Here is a 23,023-nt window from a genome sequence, read left to right on the forward strand (position 1 = left end):
CCTGGGATAAATCCCACTTCAGTGTGGTATATAATCCTTTGTATATGTTGCTGGATTAGGCTGCTAGCAATTAGTTGAGGATTTTTGTGTACATTCATAAGAGATGTTGGCTGTAATTTTTCATCCATCTCCTTTGTGCTGTTACTGTTAAATAACATTTTGACAAAATGTTGACACATATTACATTCCTATATGTGCATAGCCCATAACAAGTTACATGCATATTTTCTTATGCAATTACTTTTTAGATCAGTTAAGAGAAGAAAGAAGAAGAAATATGCAATTATACTTTCTTTTGTAATTATCTACTTTTACCAACACTTGTTTTTCATGTGGATTCAAATTAGTTTCTGGTGTCACTTGCTTTCTATCTGAAAAACCTTAAATATTTCTTGTTACTGAGGACTGGTAGCAATAAATTCAGTCAGATTTTATTTATTTTGGAGTGCTTTTTATTTTGCCATTATTGTTGAAAGATAGTTTTGTTGGGTATGGAATTATTGGTTAACAGGTTTTTTGTTGTTGTTTTGTTTTTACTGTTAAGCACTTTGAACATGTCATACCACTGCTTTCTAGCCCCCATTGCTTCTGATGAGACATCATTTGTCAATATTATTGTACTACTGGTACACAATGAATTGTATTCGTTTTGCTGCATTTAAGATTTTATCTTTATCTTTGGCTTTCAAAATTTGACTATAATATGTCTGAGTGTGAATGCCTTTGTGTTCATCCTACTTGAAATTCATTGTTTCTCAGATGTTTAGAATAATGTTTTTCATCAAAGTTGGGGAAATTGGTCAGGCACAGTGGCTCTTGCCTTTAGGTGATGAGTAAGCTCAGGACTTTAGGAGGCTGAGGTGGGATGATCATTTGAGGCTAGGAGTTCAAGACCAGCCTAGGAAATACAGCAAGACCCTGTCTTTACAAAAAACTTGAAAATTAGCTGAGCATTGGGGTGCATGCCTGTAGTCCTAGCTACTTGGGAGGTTGAGGCAGGAAAAATGCTTGAGCCCAGGGAGTCAAAGTTAGAGTGAGCTATGCTTGTGCCACTGCCTTCCAGGCTGGGTGACAGAGCAAGACTCTTTCTATAAACATAATAATATTAATAAATTTTAAATAAATAAGCAAATAATTTGGGGAAATTTTCAGCCATTGTGCCTTCTAATAATTGTTATGTCCCTTTCTCTCACTTCTCTCCATTATTCTTATGTGTATTAGTCCATTTTTGCATTGCTATAAAGAAATACCTGAGACTGGGTAATTTATAAAGAAAGGAGATTTAATTGGCTCACAGTTCTGCAGGCTGTACAGGAAGCATGGCAGCATCTGCTTGGCTTCTGGGGAGGCCTTAGGAAACTTATACTCATGGCAGAAGGTGAAGGAGAAACAGGCACATCTTACATGGCCAGAGCAGAAGGAAAAGAGAAGGAGCAGGGAGGTGCTACTTTTTTTTTTTTTTTTGAGCTGGAGTCTCACTCTGGCCTAGGCTGGAGTGCAGTGGTGCAATCTCTGCTCACTGCAACCTCTGCCTCCCAGGTTCAAGTAATTCTCCTGCCTCAGCCTTCCAAGTAGCTGGGATTACAGGCACCCACCACCATACTCAACTAATTTTTGTGTTTTTAGTAGAGACAGGGTTTCACCATGTTGGCCAGGCTGGTCTTGAACTCCTAGCCTCAGGTGATCTGCCCCCCTTGGCCCCACAAAGTGCTGGGATTACAGGTGTGAGTCACTGTGCCTGGCCCAGACTTGTAAATGACCAGATTTTATGAGAACTCACTATTATGACTAAGGAGGATGGTGCTAAACCACTGGAAACTGCCCCCATGATCCAGTCACCTCCCACCAGGCCCCACCTCTAACACCGGGAATTATAATTTAACACGAGATTTGGGTGGGGACACAAACCATATCATTTTGCCGCCGGCCCCTCCCAAATCTCATGTCCTTCTGATATTTCAAAATATAATCATGCAGTCTCACAAAGTGTTAACTTATTCCAGCATTAACTCAAAAGTCCAAAATCTCATCTGAGACAAGGCAAGTTCCTTCCACCTATGAGCCTGTAAAATCAAAAACAAGTTAGTTACTTCCAATGGGGGTACAGGCATTGGTTAAATACTCCCATTCCAAAAGGGAGAAATCAGCCAAAAGAAAGGGGCTTCAGGCCCCACGCAAGTTCAAAACCCAGCAGGGTAGTTGTTCAATCTTAAAGGTCCAAAATAATCTCATTTGACACCATGCCCCACATCCAGGGGACACTAGTGTGAGAGCTCGGCTCCCAAGGCCTTGGGAAGCTCTCCCCCTGTGGCTTTGCAGGGTTCAGCCAACATGGCTGCTCTCAAGGGATGGTCTTGAGTGCCTGTGGCTTTTCCAGGTGCAGGATGCAAGCAGCCAGTGGATCTACCATTCTGAGGTCTGGAAGACAGAGGTCCTCATCTCACAGCTCCACTAGGTAGTCCCCCAGTGGGGAGTCTGTGTGGGGGCTCCAACCCCACATTTCCACACTGCCTTAGTAGAGGTTCTGTATGAGGGCTTTGCCCCTGCAGCAGGTTTCTGCCTGAACATCCAGGCATTTCCATACATCCTCTGAAATTTAGGCAGAGGCTCCCAAGCCTAAACTCTTGCATTCTGTGCACCTGCAGGCTTAACACCACATGAAAGTTGCCAAATTTAATGGCTTGCACCCTCTGAAACAGTGGCCAGGGCCCCTTTCAGCCAACTGGAGCTGGAGCAGCTGGGATGCAGGGAGTAGAGTCTCAAGGCTGTGCAGGGCAGCAGGGCCCTGGGCCTGACCTAGAAAACCATTCAGTCCTCTGAAGCATCCAGGCCTGTGCTGGGAGGGGCTGCCATGAAGGTCTCTGAAATGCCTTCTAGACCTTTTCCCCATTGTCTTGGCTATTAGCACTTGGGCTCCTCTTTACTTATGCAAATTTCTGCAGCCTGCTTGAATTCCTCCCCCAAAAATTAGCTTTTCTTTTCTACCACATGGCCAGGCTACAAATTTTCCAAACTTTTACACTCTGCTTCCCTTTTAAATATAAGTTCCAGGTTCAGGTCATTTCTTTGCTCACACATATGAGCGTAGGTTGTTAGAAGCAGCCAGGCCAATCTGTAAACACTTTGCAGCTTAGAAATTTCTTCCACCAGATACCCTAAATCATCACTCTCAAGTTCAGAGTTCCACAGATCCCTAGGGCAGGGGCACACCACCACCAGGTTCTTTTGCGAATACATAACAAAGGTTATCTTTGCTCCAGTTCCCATTAAGTTCCTTATTTCCATCTGAGACCTCCTCACCCTGGTCTTCACTATCCATATTACTATCAGCATTTTGGTCACAACCATTTAACCAGTCCGTAGGGAGTTCCAAATTTCCCCTCATCTTCCTGTCTTCTTCTGAGCCCTCCAAACTCTTCCAACCTCTGCTCATTACCCAGTTCCAAAGTCACTTCCACATTTTCAGGTATCTTTATAGCAATGTCCCACTCCTCAGTACCAATTTTCTGTATTAGTCCATTCTCACATAGCTATAAAGAAATCCCAGAGACTGGGTAATTTATAAAGAAGAGAGGTTTAATTGGCTCATGGTCCTGCAGGCTGTACAGGAAGCATGGCAGCATCTGCTCAGCTTCTGCGGAGGCCTCAGAAAACTTACAATCATGGCAGAGTGCAAAGGGGGAACAGGCATGTCTTACATGGCCAGAGCAGGAGGAAGAAAGAGGGAGGGGGGAGGTGCTACACACTTTTAAATGACAAGATCTCACAAAAACACACTCACTATTGCAACCAAGGGGGATGCTAAATCATTGGAAACCACCCCCATGATCCAATCACTTCCCACCAGGCCCCACTTCCAACATCGTGGATTACAATTTGATATAAGAGTTGGGTGGGGACACAAAGCTAAACCATATCAATATGTTGGTGCACTCAGTGGTGTCCCATATTGCTCTGATGCTCTGCTCATTTTTCTTCATATTTTTCTCTATTTTTCAGATTGCATTATTTCTACTGATGTGTCAAGTTCACTGATTCTTTTTTCTGCCAACTCAAATCTACTGTTTATCCTATCCAGTGAATTTTTCATTTTGTTTTTGTTTTGTTTTGTTTTGTTTTAGAGGCGAGGTCTCACTATGTTGCCCAGGCTGGTCTCGAACTTCTGGGCTCAAGCAATCCTCCTGCCTTAGCCTCCCAGAGTGCCAGGATTACAGATGTGAGCCACCACTCCTGGCCTTTTCATTTTGTTTATTGTACTTTTCATCTCCAGAATTTTTTATTTGGTTCATTTTTATAATTTCTACTCCTTTATTGATACTCTCCAATGAGACATTGTCATTTAATCTTCATTTAGTTTAGTTTTGTTTTTTTTTAAGAGAGAGGGTTTCATTCTATTGCTCAGGCTAGAGTGCAGTGGTGCAATCATAGCTCACTGCAGTCTTGAATTCCTAGACTCAGGCAATCCTTCCACCTCAGCCTACCAAGTAGCTAGGGCTACAGGTGTGTATCACCACACCTGGCTAATTATATTTTTTTGTAAAGACAAGGTCTCACTGTGTCTCCCAGTCTGTTCTCAAACTACAGGCCTCAAGCAATCCTCTCACTTCGGCCTCCTGAAGTGCTGGAATTACAGGCGTGAGCCACCACACTTAGCCATAACCAGATATTAATGGAAACAGGAAGAATGAAAAATTTGGTAATGATTGACAGTATGGGCAAAGTAGCAGGATCCAGTCCTATTAGCAGCTAGGTGTCAAAATCTATTCTGCTACATTGAGGAAGAATCTCTACCAGACAAGGGAGTGTTTACATATGCATCAGTTACTTGTGATTTACAAAGAGGTAAAGTAGATTAAATACAATGAACAAGGCTAGAACCTGTAACCTAGAAAAATGTGCTATGAAGTGTGCATAGCTTTCCATTGAAACACAAGTATTTTTCTTCAATCTCCCTCATTTTGATAAGAATAACCTCAAAGAAAGCTTATTATCGACACCCCGCCCCCGGTCCCCTACCACCATACACACACCACATCAGACAAAGTTAGTCTGATTAGATTTGGCCTGGTTATTTTTATAGGTACAGCAAGAATGGCCATTTACCATAGGCCTTCTGAGTTTGCTTTATTAGAATTTTGCATAAGGAGTGAAATTTTAAAAACCACTGAGGCCAAGAAGCCAACTGAAGAACTCACCACCAGATCTCACTGGCAGTATCTATAGATTTGAGCAAATTCCTCTCTTAGAAGGGTTCCCAAAATATCCTAAGGTTCCTGGGTTGGTCAGGAAAGGAAAGTAAGGAAGGTCGACCTTCCTTACTCACTTATAATTCTGGGAACACTGTAAGCCAGATACCAGGCTGGTTTTTCCAAGAGGGCTTTGTAAGTGTTGGCTCCATAAAGTCAACCTTAGCTCCTTAAAAGTGTCTGGTCATATATGATTAAATGAGCATCATCCTCAAGTATGACATTCCAGACAAGGCCTTGGTTGTATCATCAATGTTTCCAACTATTTCCCATTAACAAGAAGGACATATTCTTACTGAATTTATGACAATAACTTACATTTCCATGAAAATAAGAATACTCAGTAAGCGTTTTGAATTCTAGAAGGGTCAGGCATGAAGAAATCACTTTACAAACAGTTCATTTCTGTTTACAAAAGTATAGTCTACTAAATTGTTACGAATTATAGATAACTTATGAGAAAAATAGAAAGGGGGAATTCCTTATCTAGCCAGATAATGTTCAAATACAAAAGACTAGATGACAGTTCATTACAACAATAGTGCAACTGACAAGGAAATATGGTTGTTTCTGCATCCTGCAAAATGAGATAATAAAGTCAAAATTTTTTGACAAAATAATTATAAACATGATTAACCTCATTTTTTTTTTTTTTGAGATGGAGTCTCCCTCTGTCGCCCAGGCTGGAGCGCAGTGGCGCAATCTCACCTCACTGCAGCCTCTGCCTCCTGGGTTCAAGCAATTCTCCTGCCTCAGCCTCCCAAGTAGCTGGGATTACAGGCATGCACCACCACGCCCAGCAAATTTTTTTGTATTTTTAGTAGAGACCGGATTTCATCATATTTGCCAGGCTGGTCTCGAACTCCTGACCTTGTGATCCGCCCACCTCGGCCTCCCAAAGTGCTGGGATTACAGGCGTGAGTCACTGCGCCCGGCCCTTATTAACCTCATTTTCAAAGAATAGACAACAAGACAACAAGTGCTTTCAGGGACTCTCTGGGAAATTCAAAGAGTGTTTAGACATCAAAGCTATCCCAAATGAATGCCATTCTCAAAAATGACGTTCCAGGCAAAACCTGGGGAATTTTATCTTATTTTATTTTACATTAGGACTCAATATTGGGAAGGCAAAAAGCAAAGTTATCAAGAGATTTAACCACTTAAAATAGAAGTCAAATCATGAGAAACTATTTGGCTATTCATTTCAAACTGACAATAATTTCTGGTTTTTTTGTTTTTGTTTTTGTTTTAGACTGAGTCTCGCTCTGTCGCCAAGCTGGAGTGCAGTGGCGCGATCTCAGCTCACTGCAACCTCCACCTCCTTGGTTCAAGGGATTCTCCTGCCTCAGCCTCCGGAGTAGCTGGGACTACAGGCGCACACCACCACGCCCAGCTAATTCTTGTATTTTTGGTAGAGACAGGGTTTCCGCATGTTGGCCAGGATGGTCTTGATCTCTTGACCTCGTGATCCGCCCACCTCGGCCTCCCAAAGTGCTGGGATTACAGGCGTGAGCCACTGCATCTGGCCATGACAATAAAGTATTTAAATGTTTATTTAAAATCAACAGAGAAGGAAAATAATTGTACAGAAATTAGCCCTTTCTAAATGAGTTTTTTCTTTCCTTTTTTTTTTTTTTTTTTTTGATTTAGGGTCTCCCTCTGTCGCCCAGGCTGAAGTGCAGTGGTTAAGATCTAGGCTCACTGCAGCCTTGACTTCCCCAGCTCAAGCAACCCTCCCGCCTCAGCCTCTGCAGAAGCTGGGACCACAGGCGCGCGCCACTGTGCCCGGCTAATTTCTTGTATTTTTGTAGAGACGGGGTTTCATCATGTTGGCCAGGCTGGTCTTGAACTCCTGGGCTCATGACCTGCTGGCTTCAGCCTCCCAAAGTGCTGAGATTACAGGCGTGAGTCACTGCGCCTGGCCCATAGCTGTTTTTATTAAGCCAAAAATATTAACCCAGTCACATTTGTCTAAATAACAAGATTTTGAATTCTTAAAACATTTCTGAGTTAGTTTTTATGAAAATAATTTTCCTTTTTGACCATTAACATATTAGAAGTTACATTTCCCCAACTTCTGAAAAATTCGGGACTATTCCATTTATGTAAGGTGCTTATTTATCTCTAAGGCTATCAGAACAGGGCCCCTTTAGCAATTTTAAATCTAATCTAGCAGGGTAGGGCTGCAGCCAAAAGCACCTGAGAGCGGCCCGTGGCCGGCGGGGTCCCAGGACAGGCCCGCGCGGGGCCGAGGTGCCAGGGCCCCCAGAGAGCGGGACGGGCGGTGCTAGCTGGACAAGCCGACGCTACGAAGGCCTGAGGGACAGCGAGGCATCCTGGGAGGCGCCCTGGCTCAGACGCTCCTGTGGGAGGGCGTCTGTGTCCTCAGTTTCCCCAGGACGCGTAAGGAGAAAACCGGGGGAGGGCCCTGCACGCCGCTGCCCCCCCGTGTCCAAGAGCCCGACCGTTCGCCCGCGCCCCTCGAGGAGTCTGCCCATCCCCAGCAGCACGCAAGCGCCGCCAGCGCTCCCCGGGCACCCGCTCGCACTCAAGTGCAGGCAGCGTGGTGACAATGCCAACTGCGCCCCCTATCTCCGACAGGCTCCAGAGGGGCAGTGGGAATACAGTAGCTACATGTGGCTATGATAAATATATATTAATAGTATATTATGTATGTTACATATAATAATGTGGGTACATTATGATGTTTTAAATATAATTCAATATAAATAATGAATTAACTAAGGTTAATTAAAATTTAAAATTCAGTTCCTCAGCTGCCCCGCAGGTGCAGAGGCTACATGTGGCTGCTGGTCACTGCCTTGGCCGGAGCATCTCCCTCAGTGCAGAAGCTCTATGAGCCAGTGGCCACGGAGAGGCTCTGCTGCCCCAAGGTCGGGGGGACAGGAGACATCATTTTGTGGCAAGTGCTTTGGCACTGTGCCTGAGGAAGATCACCAGGGCCAGGCGACCAACCCAGACAGTGACTGAGCCATGATGAATCAGCCTGGTGAGCCAACATTTGCCACAAAGCCTGAGCCACCCAACTTGAGGTCACCCGGAAAAGCCAAGGCAATGAAGACAGTGACAGGGGCTGGGAAGCGGGACTCAAAGAAATGAGACTTGAGAAGACCATCACCACGCAAGCAGTTAGCTATTCTTTTAAAAATTAGTAAATAAAAGAAGAAACTATAACTGCGAGACCAGCGCATACTGGGCCTACCTTGTTGATGACAGAATGTCGCATTGCTTTGTAGGTACAACAGAGCCAAAACTGCAAGCCATGTTGCCCAGGCATGCACAATGGAACAAGCTTTGACCTCTAACAATACCCAGAACGAATGACTCCTCCCCTTGGAACAAAGAAGACCAGGACAGGACTGGAACCTGAACATGGAAATCTTTCAGAAGCAGGGATCCGTCGGCCTGGGAGACTGGGGCCCAAATCTACCTTGACAAACCTTTCCATAAATCGTTAAATTTGAAGTCCGCCAATCAGACCCTGCCAAGCCAACACTGCTCAATCACTTCCCTTGCCCTCTGATCCCTTAAAGCTTACCCCAGACCTCAAACTGGGGAGACAGATTTGAGCCCCACTCCTGCCTCCTTGCTTGTCAGTTTTGCAATGAAACCTTTCTTTTCTCAAAAGCTGCTGCCAGTGTTAGTGGTTTCGCTGTGCATTGAGCAGTGAGCCCATTTGCTTGATAACAAAACTCCTCAAGGCATTGGCAATGTCACCAGTCAGTGACAGGGCTGTGTGGGCCCTGAGGACTGACCTGGAGGAAGGGGATGCTTGGGAGAGGGAGGGGAAGGAGCAGTAGACAGAGGTCCACCCAGCAGAGAGCCCAGGCTCAGCAAAGCCACAGAAGACGGGAGTCTCCAAACTGCTAGGTCCAGAGGGACCCCACAGAGCATCGGGGAGAGCCACAGGGGCGTAAGGCAGGGCCTAGAAGGCTGGGTGGCAGGCGGGGAATTAGAATTTAATCTGTAGGAAATAAGGAGCCACTGAAGAATAGTAGATAAAGAGGACATTACTAGATTTCAGTTTTGAAAGGGGGCACTGGTGGGCCTGGTGCGGTAGCTCATGCCTGTAATCCCAGCACTTTGGGAGGCTGAGGTGGGCGGATCACTTGAGCTCTGAAGTTGGAGACCACCTGGGCCACCTGTGGAAACCCCGTCTACAGGCAGGCGCCTGTAATCTCAGCTACTCCAGAGGCTGAGGTGGGAGAATCGCTTGAACCCGGGAGATGGAGTTTGCAGTGAGCCAAGATCGCACCATTGCATTCCAGCCTGGGCAGCAGAGCAAGATCCTGTCTCAAAAACGAGGGGGTGGTTGGTGCTAGCTGACCCGCCACACTGAAGGAAGGGAGAATGTAGTTCAGGTTGCGGCCCGGCAGGGGACAAGTAAACCCAGCTGAACAGAGAGGGCCATGACAGACAGGGAAGGGAGGCAGACGCCACTCTGGAAAGCCCTCAAAAGAAGCGTGGCTAACACTTGCTGGGCTCTGGGAGAAAATATAATTTCCTGCAAGCGGGAGAGGATTTGGTGCGAAGGGTGCTGCTTCCGTAGGTCAAGGTGAAAGACCTCGGCAGAAGAAAAGGCTGGCTGTGGCCCCTTCCCCTTGGGGAGGTGGGAGCTGGGACTTGCCTGACCTTATGCTAAAGTCCAACAATACTGGAAGGGAGGACGCGGGCATCTGAAGAGCCCCTGCCCAGGATGTGCAGATGTGGTGGCTGCGAGAGCTGAGGCCAGGCCCTGCCTGGTGCTGACACGGTGAAATCTAAAGCTCCTGAAAAGCCAGGCTTCTCCCCGTGGGGACAAGGCCATCGAGTACCACAGAGAAATAGGGTTTCAGAACAAGAAATTAAAAAAAAAAAATCCTTTCAGGGCCCTGCTGCATGTGTGTGAGTCTGGGTCCTTTGCATCTCCATCCACATCAATGTCCACTGTGAATGGAGCCCAGAAGGAAGGACAGACTCAAAATGAAGGATCGGGAGGGAGGGAGGGCTCGGAAAGGCATTTGCCTGTTCTTAGACCACCCAGGAAACGAGTGTGCTACCGTCCATTATGCTTGTGAGTGAAAAGGGTGGAGGGTGATGGGAGCTGCTGCTTCGGGGAAGTCAGGGAAAGACATTTTGAAAAGTGACATTGAAGTAGAGACCTGAAGGAATGAGGGAGGGCGCTGTGAAGATATTTGGGGTGAGGAGGAATGCTCTAGGCCGAGAACAGCAAGGACAAAGGCACCGAAGTGGGAACATGTTTGACAGATCCAGAAACAACCCAAAGGCCACCAGTCATAGACTGGCATGGAGTGGGGAGAAAGTAGGGGAGTAGAGGCAGACAGGTCCCGGCCATTCCACAGGGCAGCGTGGGCGAGGTGAGGAAGTTGCTTCTGTGAGTGTGAGGTGGGGAGCACTGGGGGAGTGACATCATCTGACTCAGTGGACAAAGGTCCCTCAGGCCGATGTGTGAACAACCGTGAGGAAAGCATGGACCAAAACAGGGGCTCCGTAGTGGGGTGCAGGGGGGCGCCCAGATGTGGGGTTAGTGGTGGAGGAGAGAATCGGCTGGTACTGGATCTGTTTCCAAGGTAGAGCTGGTGGGACTTGCTGATGGGGTGCGATTTCTTGAGGTGCGGAAGGAGGGGTTAGCTACAGGTTTTGGGGGATGAGGAGGGGAAGTCAGGAGTGAAGTGTTTGGTTCTGCATGTCACCTCCAGGGTGTCTATTAGATGCCCGGTGGAGAAGTGGGGGACGCTCTGCACGCAGAGGGTTTTAACAACACGGGCTGGGCCAGAGGGTGCCGAGAGAGAAAAGAGGGGATATCCCAGGCGCAACAACGCTGAGGTCTCAGGAGGAGGAACAGTCAAGAGAGGAGCCCGCGGTGCCGTCCTGGGGCTGAGGGCCGAAACTCACCGCACTAGCCGACAGCGTCTGGCGATTTTGTGATGAACAATTTTGCTGGCACGGTGGAACGAAGGCCTGGTTGAAGGGCTTCAAGGGAGACAGGGAAGCAAGAGAAGATGATTGTTAGGATGAGTTTTGCTGCAGTGCTAGAGGAGAGTGGGTTTTGTTAATGACCTTCCCTCCCTGCAACCAAACCACAGCAGAAAGCGCATCCAGGGCTCACACAGAGGGACCCTCAGTGAAGGCCTCTTTCTGCAATGGGAAGCCCACAAGGTTAGAAACCAGGAATCACAACCTAACGCTGCCCTATCGTCAGTTTTGTAGGTGACCTTGAGTAGGTTACCTCACTTCTTGGTATTTCTCAGCTTCCCTCACCTATAAAATGAGCAGCACAGTCCTGCCTTTTCTATACGGTAGCTGCATAAATGATTAGGTAACATCACTGATGGGCATTTATGCACCCAGTCCACTTTCTAGCTCTGTGTATTTGACTACTCTAAGTACCTCACAGAAGTGGAATCATGCAGTATTGGTCCTTTTTGTGACTGGCTTATTTCACTCAGCCTAATGTCCTCAAGGTTCATCCATGTCGTAGCATGTGTCAGAATCTCCTTCCTTTTTAAGGCTGCGTAACAGTCCGTTGTATGCATATATCACATTTTATTGATCTGCTGGTGGACACTTGGGTTGCTTCCATCTCTTGACTGACATGAATAGTTCTGCTGTGAAGAGTTATACAAATCTCTGAGACCCTGCTTTCAATTCTTTGGGGTATATATCCAGAGTGGAACTGCTGGATTGGACTGTAATTATATACACACATACACACATAACTGTATACAAATATGTGTGTATATACGTTTATATGTGTCTGTGTGTGTGTGTGTATATATATATATATATATATATATATTTTATAGTAACTTCCATACTGTTTTCCACAGCGGATATAGCTTTTTACATTCCCACCAACGGTGCACAAGGCTTCTAGTTTCTCCACATCTTTGACAGCACTTGTAACTTTCTGGTGTGTTTTTGTTTGTTTTTTGTTTTGATCGTAGCCATCCTAATGGTTTAGCCCATGCTAAGTGATCAGGCTGGTCTCTATTATTATCAAGTGAGATAACAAATCAGAATGTATTTTGAAAAAGAATTGCATCTGTCAGGATCCAACCAAGAAAACAGAAAGCATTAAAAGGAACTTAATGGGGGAGATTAGTTACACACAGGGGATGGAAAGGCTGAGAAGCCAAACAGCAGGAAGCCGTTAACCTTACATCCACCTAGGGCAGAGGACAAAGGACACAGCGCCACCCAGGGGAAGCCAAGGTGGTGAGGGGAGCTGTGGAGGCAGCTGGAAGAATCTGGAGGAATCTGACCTGTGAGAGGAACCACAAGCAAACACCCTCTAGGAGGCTCTGAGAAACAGCAGGGCACGTGGGTGCGGCCTGGGAACAGATCAGGATTGACCTGCGTGCGAGCCAGCTTGTCAGAGTGATGTGACGATGAGTCAGGACACCTGGGCGTGGCGCTGTCCAGAGCACGAGAGTGACACCAAACACATGGGACAGCAGCACCGAGTCTTGGACAAGGGGCGCGAAGGAGTCAAGGATGTTGCCAGGCCTGTGGCCGAAACTGAGAACAGAATAGAGAAGCAGGTTGAGGGTGCTGGGTGTCAACCCTTCCTTTATCAACCCCATGGTAAATGATCAGGATGGTCACTATTACTACAAGTGAGGTAACTAATCAGAACGCAACTTTCCCCAAAAAACCCACCTGAGTTACACAGGTCTGAACTTTTTTAAAAATTAAATTTTTATTTTGAGATCACTGTTTGTGTTCAGTTGTAAGAAACAAGAGAGATTCTGTGTACCCTTTACCCATTCCTCCATGTTGCAAAACTAGCACAATATCACCGCCACGGTAGACGCAGTGAGGCCATAAGACATTTCCATCAGCAAAAAGGTCACTTCTTGTGCCCCTTTAGAACCACACCCACCCTTGCCTTCCAACTATTAATGCTGGCAGGACTTAGCCAGACCGCAAGGGCGCCTACTCCGAACAAGGAAGAGGGTCAGGCGCTGGGAGGGCGACTGCAAGTGGACAGGCAGCACCTGCGACCACGGTACTTGGGGACACCACAAAAGGCCGCAGAGCAGGCACCGCGGCACTTCCGCGAGCGCCGCAGGCCCTGCCCCTTTCGCCGTCGCCGACCAATTGCCGCCCGAAGACCGAGCCGCTTCAGGGGAGGGCCGGAAGTGAGCCGCAGCTTTTCCTTTCTGCCGCCGCCTTGTCCAAGATGGCGGACCTCCACCGCCAGCTGCAGGAGTACCTGGCGCAGGGGAAAGCTGGCGGCCCGGCAGCCGCGGAGCCGCTGCTCGCCGCGGAGAAGGCGGAGGAGCCCGGGGACGGGCCGGCGGAGGAGTGGCTGGGCCGCGCGGGCCTGCGCTGGACGTGGGCGCGGAGCCCTGCGGAGTCGGCAGCGGCCGGCCTGGCGTGCCTCCCGAACGTGACGCGCGGGCAGCGGCTGGCGGCGGGCGGCGGGTGCCTGCTGCTGGCTGCACTGTGTTTCGGCCTAGCCGCGCTCTACGCACCGGTGTTGCTGCTGCGCGCGCGCAAGTTCGCGCTGCTCTGGTCTCTGGGCTCGGCGCTGGCGTTGGCGGGAAGCGCGCTGCTGCGGGGCGGCGCGGCGTGCGGGCGCCTGCTGCGCTGCGAAGAAGCGCCGTCCCGGCCCGCGCTGCTCTACATGGCAGCGCTGGGCGCCACGCTGTTCGCCGCGCTGGGCCTTCGCAGCACGCTGCTCACGGTGCTGGGCGCGGGCGCGCAGGTGGCCGCGCTGCTGGCCGCGCTGGTTGGGCTGCTGCCCTGGGGCGGCGGCACCGCGCTGCGCCTCGCACTGGGTCGCCTGGGCCGCGGCGCCGGCCTCGCCAAGGTGCTGCCCGTGTGAGGACCTCGCGCCCTCGCCGCTGGGGAAGTACGCGGAGCCAGCGCCGTCGGAGACCGCGCCGGCCGAGCCGAGGACTGCACGCCGCTGTGCGGACGCCCGTGGCGAAGGCCCTGCCGCAACAGCCTGCGAGTCTAATCCGGGAGCGGCTGCTGCCAGCGGAGGCGACAGCAGCGTTGGGAGCTCCTCGATGTCAGCTTTTTGTGCTGGACTTGGCACACGCTCTGAAAACTGAGATTTTGTCATTGAACTGGTGACAGGATGTGAGACGGTTATTAGAAGTTGCTTTCGAAGTAACTGTGGTCTTAGGTTCGGCTGAGTAAAGAAAAAGGATTTTTCTTCGAGTTAGCTGCTCTTGTGATTTTTCTCAGGCTGTGTTGTCATTTTAAAATCCAGTGGTAGATGTAGCTTAGCGACGGTAGTTTTTTGTTTTGGCTATACTAAGACTTGGAAATTATTCTCTCCAGTGTCAGCGAATCCAGAAGGGTATCAGATTAAACACCGAATTCAGCCACTGGACTTTTAAGAGTACTTAAGATGGTTTATCTCGGGTTTTTTCTTCAGTTAACAAAATCAAAAATATGGTGCCTTATAACATGAAAGGAAAATTAGTTGTGTATTTCACGACGAAAGCGACGGACCAAAAGAAATTTCCTGCCCCAAGAAGCATGGGATCCAGGAAGGGGCGCGTAGATGCTTAACGGTCTCTGCGGAAATCCTGCAAATAGGAAGATAATTCTAGATCCGGAATACCTGTATCTGGTGGAAACCATGGATTTCTACAAGCTCGAATTATTCCTCATTGTATAGTCTGCTTTGTAAACTAGTTTACAATTTGCAGGCTGATCTTAAGATTTTTTTTATATCTAATTGCTGCTGCCTTCATTTTAGGTTCAGCAGTTACTTTTAACTACCTTAATTTATTGCCAGAAGGTATGAGCCTAACATTCTGATGAGTCCAGAAAACTACGTTTTGTCAGTAGCAATACACTAGGAAGTAAAATATATTTAGAATTTAAACATTGTGTGCCAGTGGTCCTCGCGCTTGACTGCACATCAGTTACTTGAAGAGCCACACCTCAGATCAATGCAGTCAGAACCTGGGAAGTAGGTCCCAGACATCAGGACCTTTTTAAAGCTCCCCAAGTGATTCTACGTTCCCCAAGGTTGAGGACCACTTTTCTGTGCATTGGCTTGCACAATTTGAAAATAATGCTTTTCCTGAGCTGGATCCCAGTGTTGCCTTAACAGGGTGTCTGTCGTGCCGCAGTAGAGCACTGCTGCTTCCTCCAACCCCAAAATTTATGTTCCTAAGTCAGGTCCCTAAGCCCCGTCCCAAGAAGTGACACAAGTGGCCAACATCCACACTGTAGGCTTGCAGGCTACCCGCCCTGAGATTTGGTAAAGAACACTGCCTTGTTCCCCATCAGTAAACAAGGCTACCTACCTCAGGAGGCTGCTTGTGAGAGAGCAAATGCAGTATTTTCAAAATGAATTATTTTTTTAATTGTAAAGACTTGTGCCATTGGCTGCTCTTTCTAGTCCCCTAAATTTCTGTTCTAGTTTTAAATTTCTCTAGAACTTGCAATAGTTGGGGGTTTTATAATGTTTTACAATGTTTATTTCTTAAATAAAAACTTACTTAAAAATTCAACATTTCTCAGCTGGTGGCTCACACCTGTAATCCCAGCATTTTGGGAGGTCAAGGCGGGAGGATCGCTTGAGGCCAGGAGTTCAAGACCAGCCTGGGCAACATAGTTAAACCCCATCTCCACAGAAAATCTTTAAAAATTTTCCCAGATGTGGTGGCACACAACTGTGATCCCAGCTACTTGGGGTGGGGCTGAGGTGGGAAGATCACTTGAGCCCAGGAGGTTGAGGCTGCAGTGAACTGTGATCACACCACTGCACCACAGCCTAGGCAACAGTGAGACCTTGTCTCAAAAATTTTTTCTCAAATCAGACATTGAAAATCTAGTTTTTATAAGCTTCAAATCACAACATCTAGTATGTATGCTGACAGTGATGTTTTTAAATGCCATATATATTTAATAAGTATAATGTAGAGGTTTATTGTTTAAATGAATTCACTCTCAAAATGTGATCTGTCAAGTCCAGTAGAGCTTCAAGGTAAAATGAAAATTTTTAAATGTGATCTGGTTATCTGCTTACTGAGATACTATGTTTCTAAAGTTAAAGCCCAAAATAATGGAAATTTTTCCACTAGAATCTCAGGAAAAAAAAAGTCTAATCTTGATATGGGTTTGGTCTCTGGATCCGGTTTTAGCTTCATGAAATTTGATTACAGTTTCTCTCTCTTTAAGCTATACCAGTTGGGGGTGAGTGAAGAAATACCCATAACCTAAAGCAATCTTGAGCCTCCTAATAGCATGTTTATGGTGGAGCGCTGATTAACTAAGCTGTAATTTCAAAGTTAACAAAAAAGTAGTCTCAGATTCTAACACTGAAAAGCAGTGTATATGGCTGACATTTTCTCACTCCACAGAAATCAATTAGCTTTTGCTGTTTTTTACATTCATAGAGAACCAGTTAAATTTTCATATCCTGTTAAACTATCAGTATGCCTTTTCTAAGCAACCATTGAAACTTCCAGCACCAGCGGCCAGGTACTGTGGCTCAGATCTGCAATCCCAGCACTTTGGGAGGCCACAGCAGGTGGACCGCTTGAGCCCAGGAGTTTGAAACCAGCATAGACAAAGTGGTGAAACTCCATCTCTACAAAAAACACACACAAAAAAAATTAGCTGGGCATGGTGGCGTATGCCTGTAGTCCTAGCTACTAGGGAGGCTGAGGCAGGGTCAAAGCTGAAGTGAGCCGTGATTGCACCACTGCACTCCTGGCTGGGTGACAGAGCAAGACTCTGTCAAAAAAGGAAAAGAAAAAAAGAAACTTCCAGCACCACTAAATTTGCCAAATAAATTTGACCGATGCCAAAACTGAAGCTGCCAATGTAATGAAATGTTAAGGTGGCCATAGGACAGTCCTTTTAATAAAAGCTTCCATGTAAAACCAAAATAAAGGTCAGTATAGAAAGTATCATGGGGTATATAACAAACTGAATTTTTGGCTTCCAATCCAAACTGGGCTAAATGGTATGTTTATTTTAAACAAGGAATTTGCCATGGACAACATCTATCTGGCTTACTGTGAGTTAGAAGTACGCCCTGCCGTAACACTGGTATTTCCACATAGTATGGAAGTGGAAGAGAGGAAAGCTTAATTAAGTGTTGCAAAATTGTTAGTATTTTGGTCCATTCCTTATCAACTCCATGTGTGATTTCAAGTTATCTAAAGGGCATGTGACTTTATTTCTGACTAACATCAAGTTCTTCTCCTCATCATAACAAGGCGATTCAAACCTAAACTGTGATTCTTAGGAGATGCTTCCAAGGGGAAGCTCCCTCGTTGGACAGCCAGAAGATTGCATTTTCTCTTCAGAGTACAATTTTCCATCTGTCAGAGCATGTCTGAATAAAAATTTGAACCTACTACAAACTACATTAGAATAATTTTCAAGTATTTTTCTATCACAAAAATGGTGTGACAGAATGTGTTGAAAAACACAAAGTTCACAGCTGAGATTAATTTAGATAACCTAGTGGTTAATATGCTCATGAACATCAGCAACAACCGTGCATTCCTTGGCAGATGGGATGCGATGGAAACCAAAGGTTTCCTTAAGGCAAGCACTTCACAACTAGTTTTCTGTCAATTCTTGCGTAAATCACATTCTGTATTCATACAAAAACTTTGTTTTTCTCTGACAAACTGTACACATAGAAACAAATTTCCAAATGGACAGGAACTTAAATTTGTGGAGATGCCCCATGTCTTGTGAGACTTGACTTAAAAAAAAGAAAAAGATCCCAGCTTTTATCTTCACAAAACAACATGGGAGTTGGGGCAATGAGGGTGGACAGGACAGGGCCAGCCGGGCTGGTAGCTGGCAGCAGTCTCTTCATCTTGAAGACCTCATTGAGGGTTCCTGGGATTCAGGTGCCCAGAAAAGAGTTCAGGGCTACAACGGTGCAGGCTTCCTTTTGCTTCTCTTGGTGAGTCCACAAGAAGTTCTTACATACTGTCCAGAGAGGCCTCAGGGTACTCAGTTCCAGCTTCTACCGACCCCTTCCACCACCCCGTGAAGCTCCTCGCCTCGGCGGGCCAGAGTTCATGTTACTCCCTCTACCCCAGTTACTGCCACTCCGGCCCCCTCGAGAAGGGGTGCCACTGCCTGGAGGGCCCCCAAAAGGTTCATCTCTGTGGTATCCATCATGGTGCTCTCCGTCTAAGGAGCTGGAACGCCCAGATTTGGGCACTCTCTGAGCAGGTCCTGGGCCCCCTCGGCCTGAAACAAAGAAAATTTCACATGGGACTTTTTGTATTAGCAACTGTTTGTCAGTAACTCCCAGTACAAACTTTACTCTCTGATGACAATGGACCAGTTCTGGTGGGTGCTGCCAGGGAGACTGGCAGTGGTATTCAGCGTACTGAGAGGTGTGCCTCTACCCTTTCCTGACCCTGCCTCCCCCTTCCTGGCTCATGGCCATGGGCCTCAGCATCAGCCAGATCCATGCCCCCAGGGCTGTATGACAGACGACAGGAAGCCAAGAGATGAGCAAGGAGCACCTTCAGGGAGACCCAGGCCACACTGAGCCATGTCCCAGGCCATGGGAAGTGTATCTGCCTGCTCCCAGCCACCAGGGTATATTGAGGGAAGGTTTGAATATACTGACTTAACTTTGGAAGTACACACTGCTAATGTTAATAAAAAGTGCTCCAACTAGGACAAGTGTTCACTGGGACTGTCCCATGACATGTGGCACTTTTGGCTTCCTTTTCATAATTAGTAAAATAAAGTATTTCTTGAAAAAACAAAAGAAAAGCACAAAAACCCAAAAACCCCACAAAACACTGGCTTTCAGGTTCTATCACCGAGGCACAGCTTAACCTGCTTCAGACTAGTATGCACAAATGTTTAGGTACTATTAAAATTCTTTCATTCTGTTGCAGCTTGAGAATATATTTAAAAAAAAAAAAAAGGAAAAGGAAAAAAAATTCTATCTTGTAAGATTTTTTTCCTCAGGAAATGATAGGATTTGGTCACATCTCCCATAATGCACTCTCAGAAGACGACTGCAAACTCTCCGCTGTCTTATATTTTGTAACAGAACATGAATCTAGCTGAGATGAAGTTAGGAGAGCCAGCCAAAGGAACAATCTTGGCTTCTTTTCTTAGAAAGTGCAGCTTCAACCCACCTGAGGCACCTGGGCAGAGTGTCAGCTACTACGTCATTCCCATGCTAACTGCATGTCCTTGACCAGAGGGACCTAATAATGGTGTGCCGAGTGCCCAAGAAAGTCAGCCAAGGTCACAGCACACTGGCTAGTAGTACAATGTGTTTATGCAGGGTGATCTATTGATGATACATAAGGTAATTTCTGAGGGTTTTGTTGAGACAAACAACTATCAAGACCAAATGGCAGGCCAGGCATGGTGGCTCATGAGAGGCCAAGGCAGGTGGATCACTTGAGGCCAGGAGTTCGAGACCAGCCTAGCCAACATGGCAAAAGCCCATCTCTCTAAAAACACAAAAGCATGGTGGCGCACACCTGTAGTTCCAGCTACTGGGGAGACTGAGGCACAAGAATCACTTGAACCTGGGAGGCGGGTGTTGCTTGCAGTAAGCCAAGATCACACCACTGCACTCCAGCCTGGGCGACAGAAAAAAACCCAAAAAGACCAAATGGCAGAACTCTGTACTGGAAGGACCGTCCATACAGACAGGCCAACTTCAGGAGCAGAGCACAAGCTGGGGCATGCGGGGAGCAGCCTTCCCAGAAGCTTCCGAGCCACACCACCTATGCACCTCCCCCGCTGCCTTGCAACCAGAGTTGTATAGTCAGCCTTCAGAGGCAACTACTCCTGGCTAAAGTTAGTGCTGCCTATAAAATAAAGCTCCACAGTTCCCAGTTGAGGAGATAATCTACTGTGCCCCTGGAAACACTGCCCATAGACCATGTTTCCCAAAGTCTCTGTGACTTTGAGCACAAGCAGTGTTCCTCTAGACCCAGGCTAAAAAAACCAACAGACCACCCAGGAGAGGACAACTCTTCCCCTCCCACTGAGAGCCCTTGAGGGTTCCAAGCAGCCTTGTGGAGGGCAGACTGCCAAGGAGAGCAGGGCTCCCAGACAGCAAGCCGAGCAGAGAGTACTGGGGCATCTTGGCAGAGGGCTGAAGTGAAAACCTCAAGTGAACAGGGATTCCCGGAGGCAAGTGGAGTCCTGTGCAGGGCCAAGTTGCAGTCCACCAGATGACAGCTCGTGTGGCAGTGGCACCACATTTAGGAGCATGTGCCTCTGCACAGCCCAGGCTGCAAGGGCATGTGCAGCAGATACAGGCAAGGCCTCCATCGGCCCCTGCATCTCCTGGAACCATAACCACTGGCCTGCTCTTACCTTTGCCTCCTCGGTCTTCAGAAGGGCCTCCTGGGGCCTCCATCTCTCTGTGCTCAGAAGTGCCTGGGCCATCATGCCAGGGGCGCTTTCGGGGAGGTAGGGATGCCATGTCCATGCCTTGGAGAGAAGAGGAGCGTTCTCTGCTGGCTGGGGAATGACCGTCGTGAGGGGGATGATCAGGGCGGGGAGTATCACGAAAATGTTCATGACCTGGCCCTGAAACAAGAAACAAATCTCCTTACAGGAAAGCACAGTGTGACCAGAAGTAGATGGGAATGACACTGTGAGAGTAAGGAGCAACTCGAGAGCCACTGTTCACTCATGCTGAATGCCCGCCACAGGCCAAAGGGTAAGCCACCCAGACATCAGGGTGCCTCCTCATGTAAGAGGGGCAGGTAAGATCCAGAGAACTCGTTCTCAGGCATTGTAGTATCAAGACGTCTTTACAGTCTCAAATTACTGAGGACTCCTAAGAGATTTTGTTAATGAGAGTTGTAACTACGAATATTTACCATATTAGCAATTGAGACTGGGAAAATTTTAATTCACTTAACTTTATTCTCCAAAAACAATTTAGTGGAAAGAGCAGTCCCGTTTTATACTCAGATAGATCCCTGTAATGTCTGGCGGATTCCTCTGCTCTGCATTCCACCTGCTGAGATCAAGTGCTGCGGCTGCAGGACAGGAGACAGCCCAGCCCCCCGGGAGACATGAGCTGGAAAGAGGAGACCCGGTGCACCCCAGAGAGGGCCCTCAGAACTCACTTTGTGAACTGCAGTCTAGAGTTACCCAACAAGCGGTTCTTTTCCTTACCAGGCTCTCTGTTTCCATCCCAGGAATCTGGCTTCCGCCCTCCTTCAAAGCGAGGGAACTCGTCAGGAGTGGGAAGTAAACCCTTCCTTCCTCCTACACAACAGAGCAAACAATGCTGCACTCAGACTGTTCCTGGTGTATTCACAACCAGTGTATTCTGCACCCTATCCTTCCAGACCAGGTGTCTTTAGTAACTCGCTCACCTCGTGGGGTACCCCGACCTCGACCTCTGAGATCTCGTCCTCGGGCCGCTTCCTCAGAAGCATCAAAATTCTCCTCTGGACCAAAGTCTTCAGGACCAGGAAAACCATCCCTTCCTCTGGGGGGAGCACGGCCCTCATGCCTCGGCGGGGCTCCTCTTCTGAAGCTGTAAAGAGAAAACAGCAGAATGTCCATCTCAGAGAACACCTTGCCACTCTAAGTTCATGTTTCAAAGAAGCATATGATATGAGAAAGCATGATACAATGTTAATTGGGAGGAAAACAAAATAAAACTATATATTTTTGAAAGGATACATTATATAATCCTATTAATACTATCAGAGGCAAAAACAGACCAGAAGGAAACACACCAGAGTGTGGAGTTACTTTAAGCTTCTTTTAGGCTTTTAGGTATATACAAGTATTACTTCATTTCATTCATTTCATTTTCACAGCCACCATATGAAGCTGGTATTATCAGCAGCTCCACTGATGAGAACACTGAGGCCCAGATTGCTGACATCATTTATTCAAGGACACAGAGTAAGTGCTGGTGATCTGAACTCAGCCAGTCTTGACCCTCGGCCCAGGTTCTGTATCACTGCCTCACAAATACTTATCATTATCATCTACATTTGTATGATGAACATTTATGACATATAATCAGAAAAATGGGGGCACAGATCGTGTCTGCCAACCATACTGGACCTGTCTGTAGGTAGGGGCTCTGCCATCTGCCCCAGCCCACAGCCTCCACCCAGGGGCAGGCCTCCATGACCACGAGTGGCACTCATGGCCCGAGTCCACAGCTGATGGGCACACAGGTCAGCATCTGGCTTACAGGCAGCGATCCACTGGCTAGCTGGCAGTCTGGAGCCCTGCTTAGTGAACAGCTTCCCCTTCTCTCAGGAATTTTGGAGCTAGGAGACTACACTGACTGGGAGTATTGCTGAGGCAGAGAGGGTACCAGGAGGTCTGTGCGAAAGAAGAGAAAGTGACCTTCTGGCAGCGCTCACTGAGAGGCGGTGGCGCCACCCTGCAGGGCCCCTCTGCATGAGCTGCATGGCCTCCTCCCAGGCCAGGCCTCTGCTCTTCCTCGGGTTTCCATTCCATTGCCTTTATCCTAATCTTCTACTTGGAAGATTTTCAAACTTACAGTAAAGCTGAAAGAACAGTACAATGAACATCCCAGATCCTCCACCCAGATCAATCCCTTCTTAATATTTTGCCACACGTGCTTTATCTTCTCCGTCCAGCTACTCACAAACATGTTTTCTAAACCATTTGAAAATCAGTTGCCAACACGAGCTTTACCCCTAAATCCTTCAGTACATTTCTTCTAAGAACAAGAACTTTCTCCTATATAATCACAATACCTTTACACTCTCACACACCAGCCTAGGCTGTGGGTCTGCACTGACAGATGAAACACA

The 23,023-nt window shown here is 47.4% G+C and overlaps 3 protein-coding genes across 7 annotated transcripts in view; 1 reads left to right on the top strand and 2 right to left on the bottom strand.

Annotated features, from left to right (window-relative positions):
* Window positions 1-12,669, bottom strand: part of LIMS2 (LIM zinc finger domain containing 2) — a 62,348-nt gene extending 49,679 nt beyond the window's left edge. The window contains exons 1-2 of one of the 2 annotated variants that reach the window (XM_054678973.2): window positions 12,533-12,669; window positions 11,163-11,240 (exon numbers count right to left, since the gene is read on the bottom strand). The gene's annotated coding sequence lies outside the window, so the exon portion shown is untranslated. Of the gene's footprint in view, window positions 1-11,162; window positions 11,241-12,532 lie in introns of those variants that run through there. The other variant, XM_054678972.2, reaches the window with a different exon arrangement.
* Window positions 12,670-12,784: 115 nt separating this feature from the next.
* SFT2D3 (SFT2 domain containing 3) lies at window positions 12,785-17,617 on the top strand. The gene has a single exon (XM_001138948.8). It carries the CDS (start codon window positions 13,453-13,455, stop codon window positions 14,098-14,100), a length of 648 nt encoding a protein of 215 aa, XP_001138948.1. The 5' UTR covers window positions 12,785-13,452; the 3' UTR covers window positions 14,101-17,617.
* A 203-nt stretch (window positions 17,618-17,820) lies between these two features.
* The window catches only part of WDR33 (WD repeat domain 33), a 106,164-nt gene continuing 100,961 nt past the window's right edge, over window positions 17,821-23,023 (bottom strand). For all 4 annotated transcript variants that reach the window (XM_009443265.5, XM_001139756.8, XM_063791047.1 and 1 more), the window contains 4 exons: window positions 21,593-21,756; window positions 21,390-21,482; window positions 20,577-20,792; window positions 17,821-18,464 (listed from right to left, as the gene is read on the bottom strand). In XM_009443265.5, coding sequence (XP_009441540.1) covers window positions 18,405-18,464; window positions 20,577-20,792; window positions 21,390-21,482; window positions 21,593-21,756 — 533 coding nt within the window. In that variant the 3' untranslated portion in view covers window positions 17,821-18,404. The remainder of the gene's footprint in view (window positions 18,465-20,576; window positions 20,793-21,389; window positions 21,483-21,592; window positions 21,757-23,023) is intronic.

The sequence above is a fragment of the Pan troglodytes genome, chromosome 13 (genome assembly GCF_028858775.2).
Source record: "Pan troglodytes isolate AG18354 chromosome 13, NHGRI_mPanTro3-v2.0_pri, whole genome shotgun sequence".
Taxonomy (NCBI): Eukaryota; Metazoa; Chordata; class Mammalia; order Primates; family Hominidae; genus Pan; species Pan troglodytes.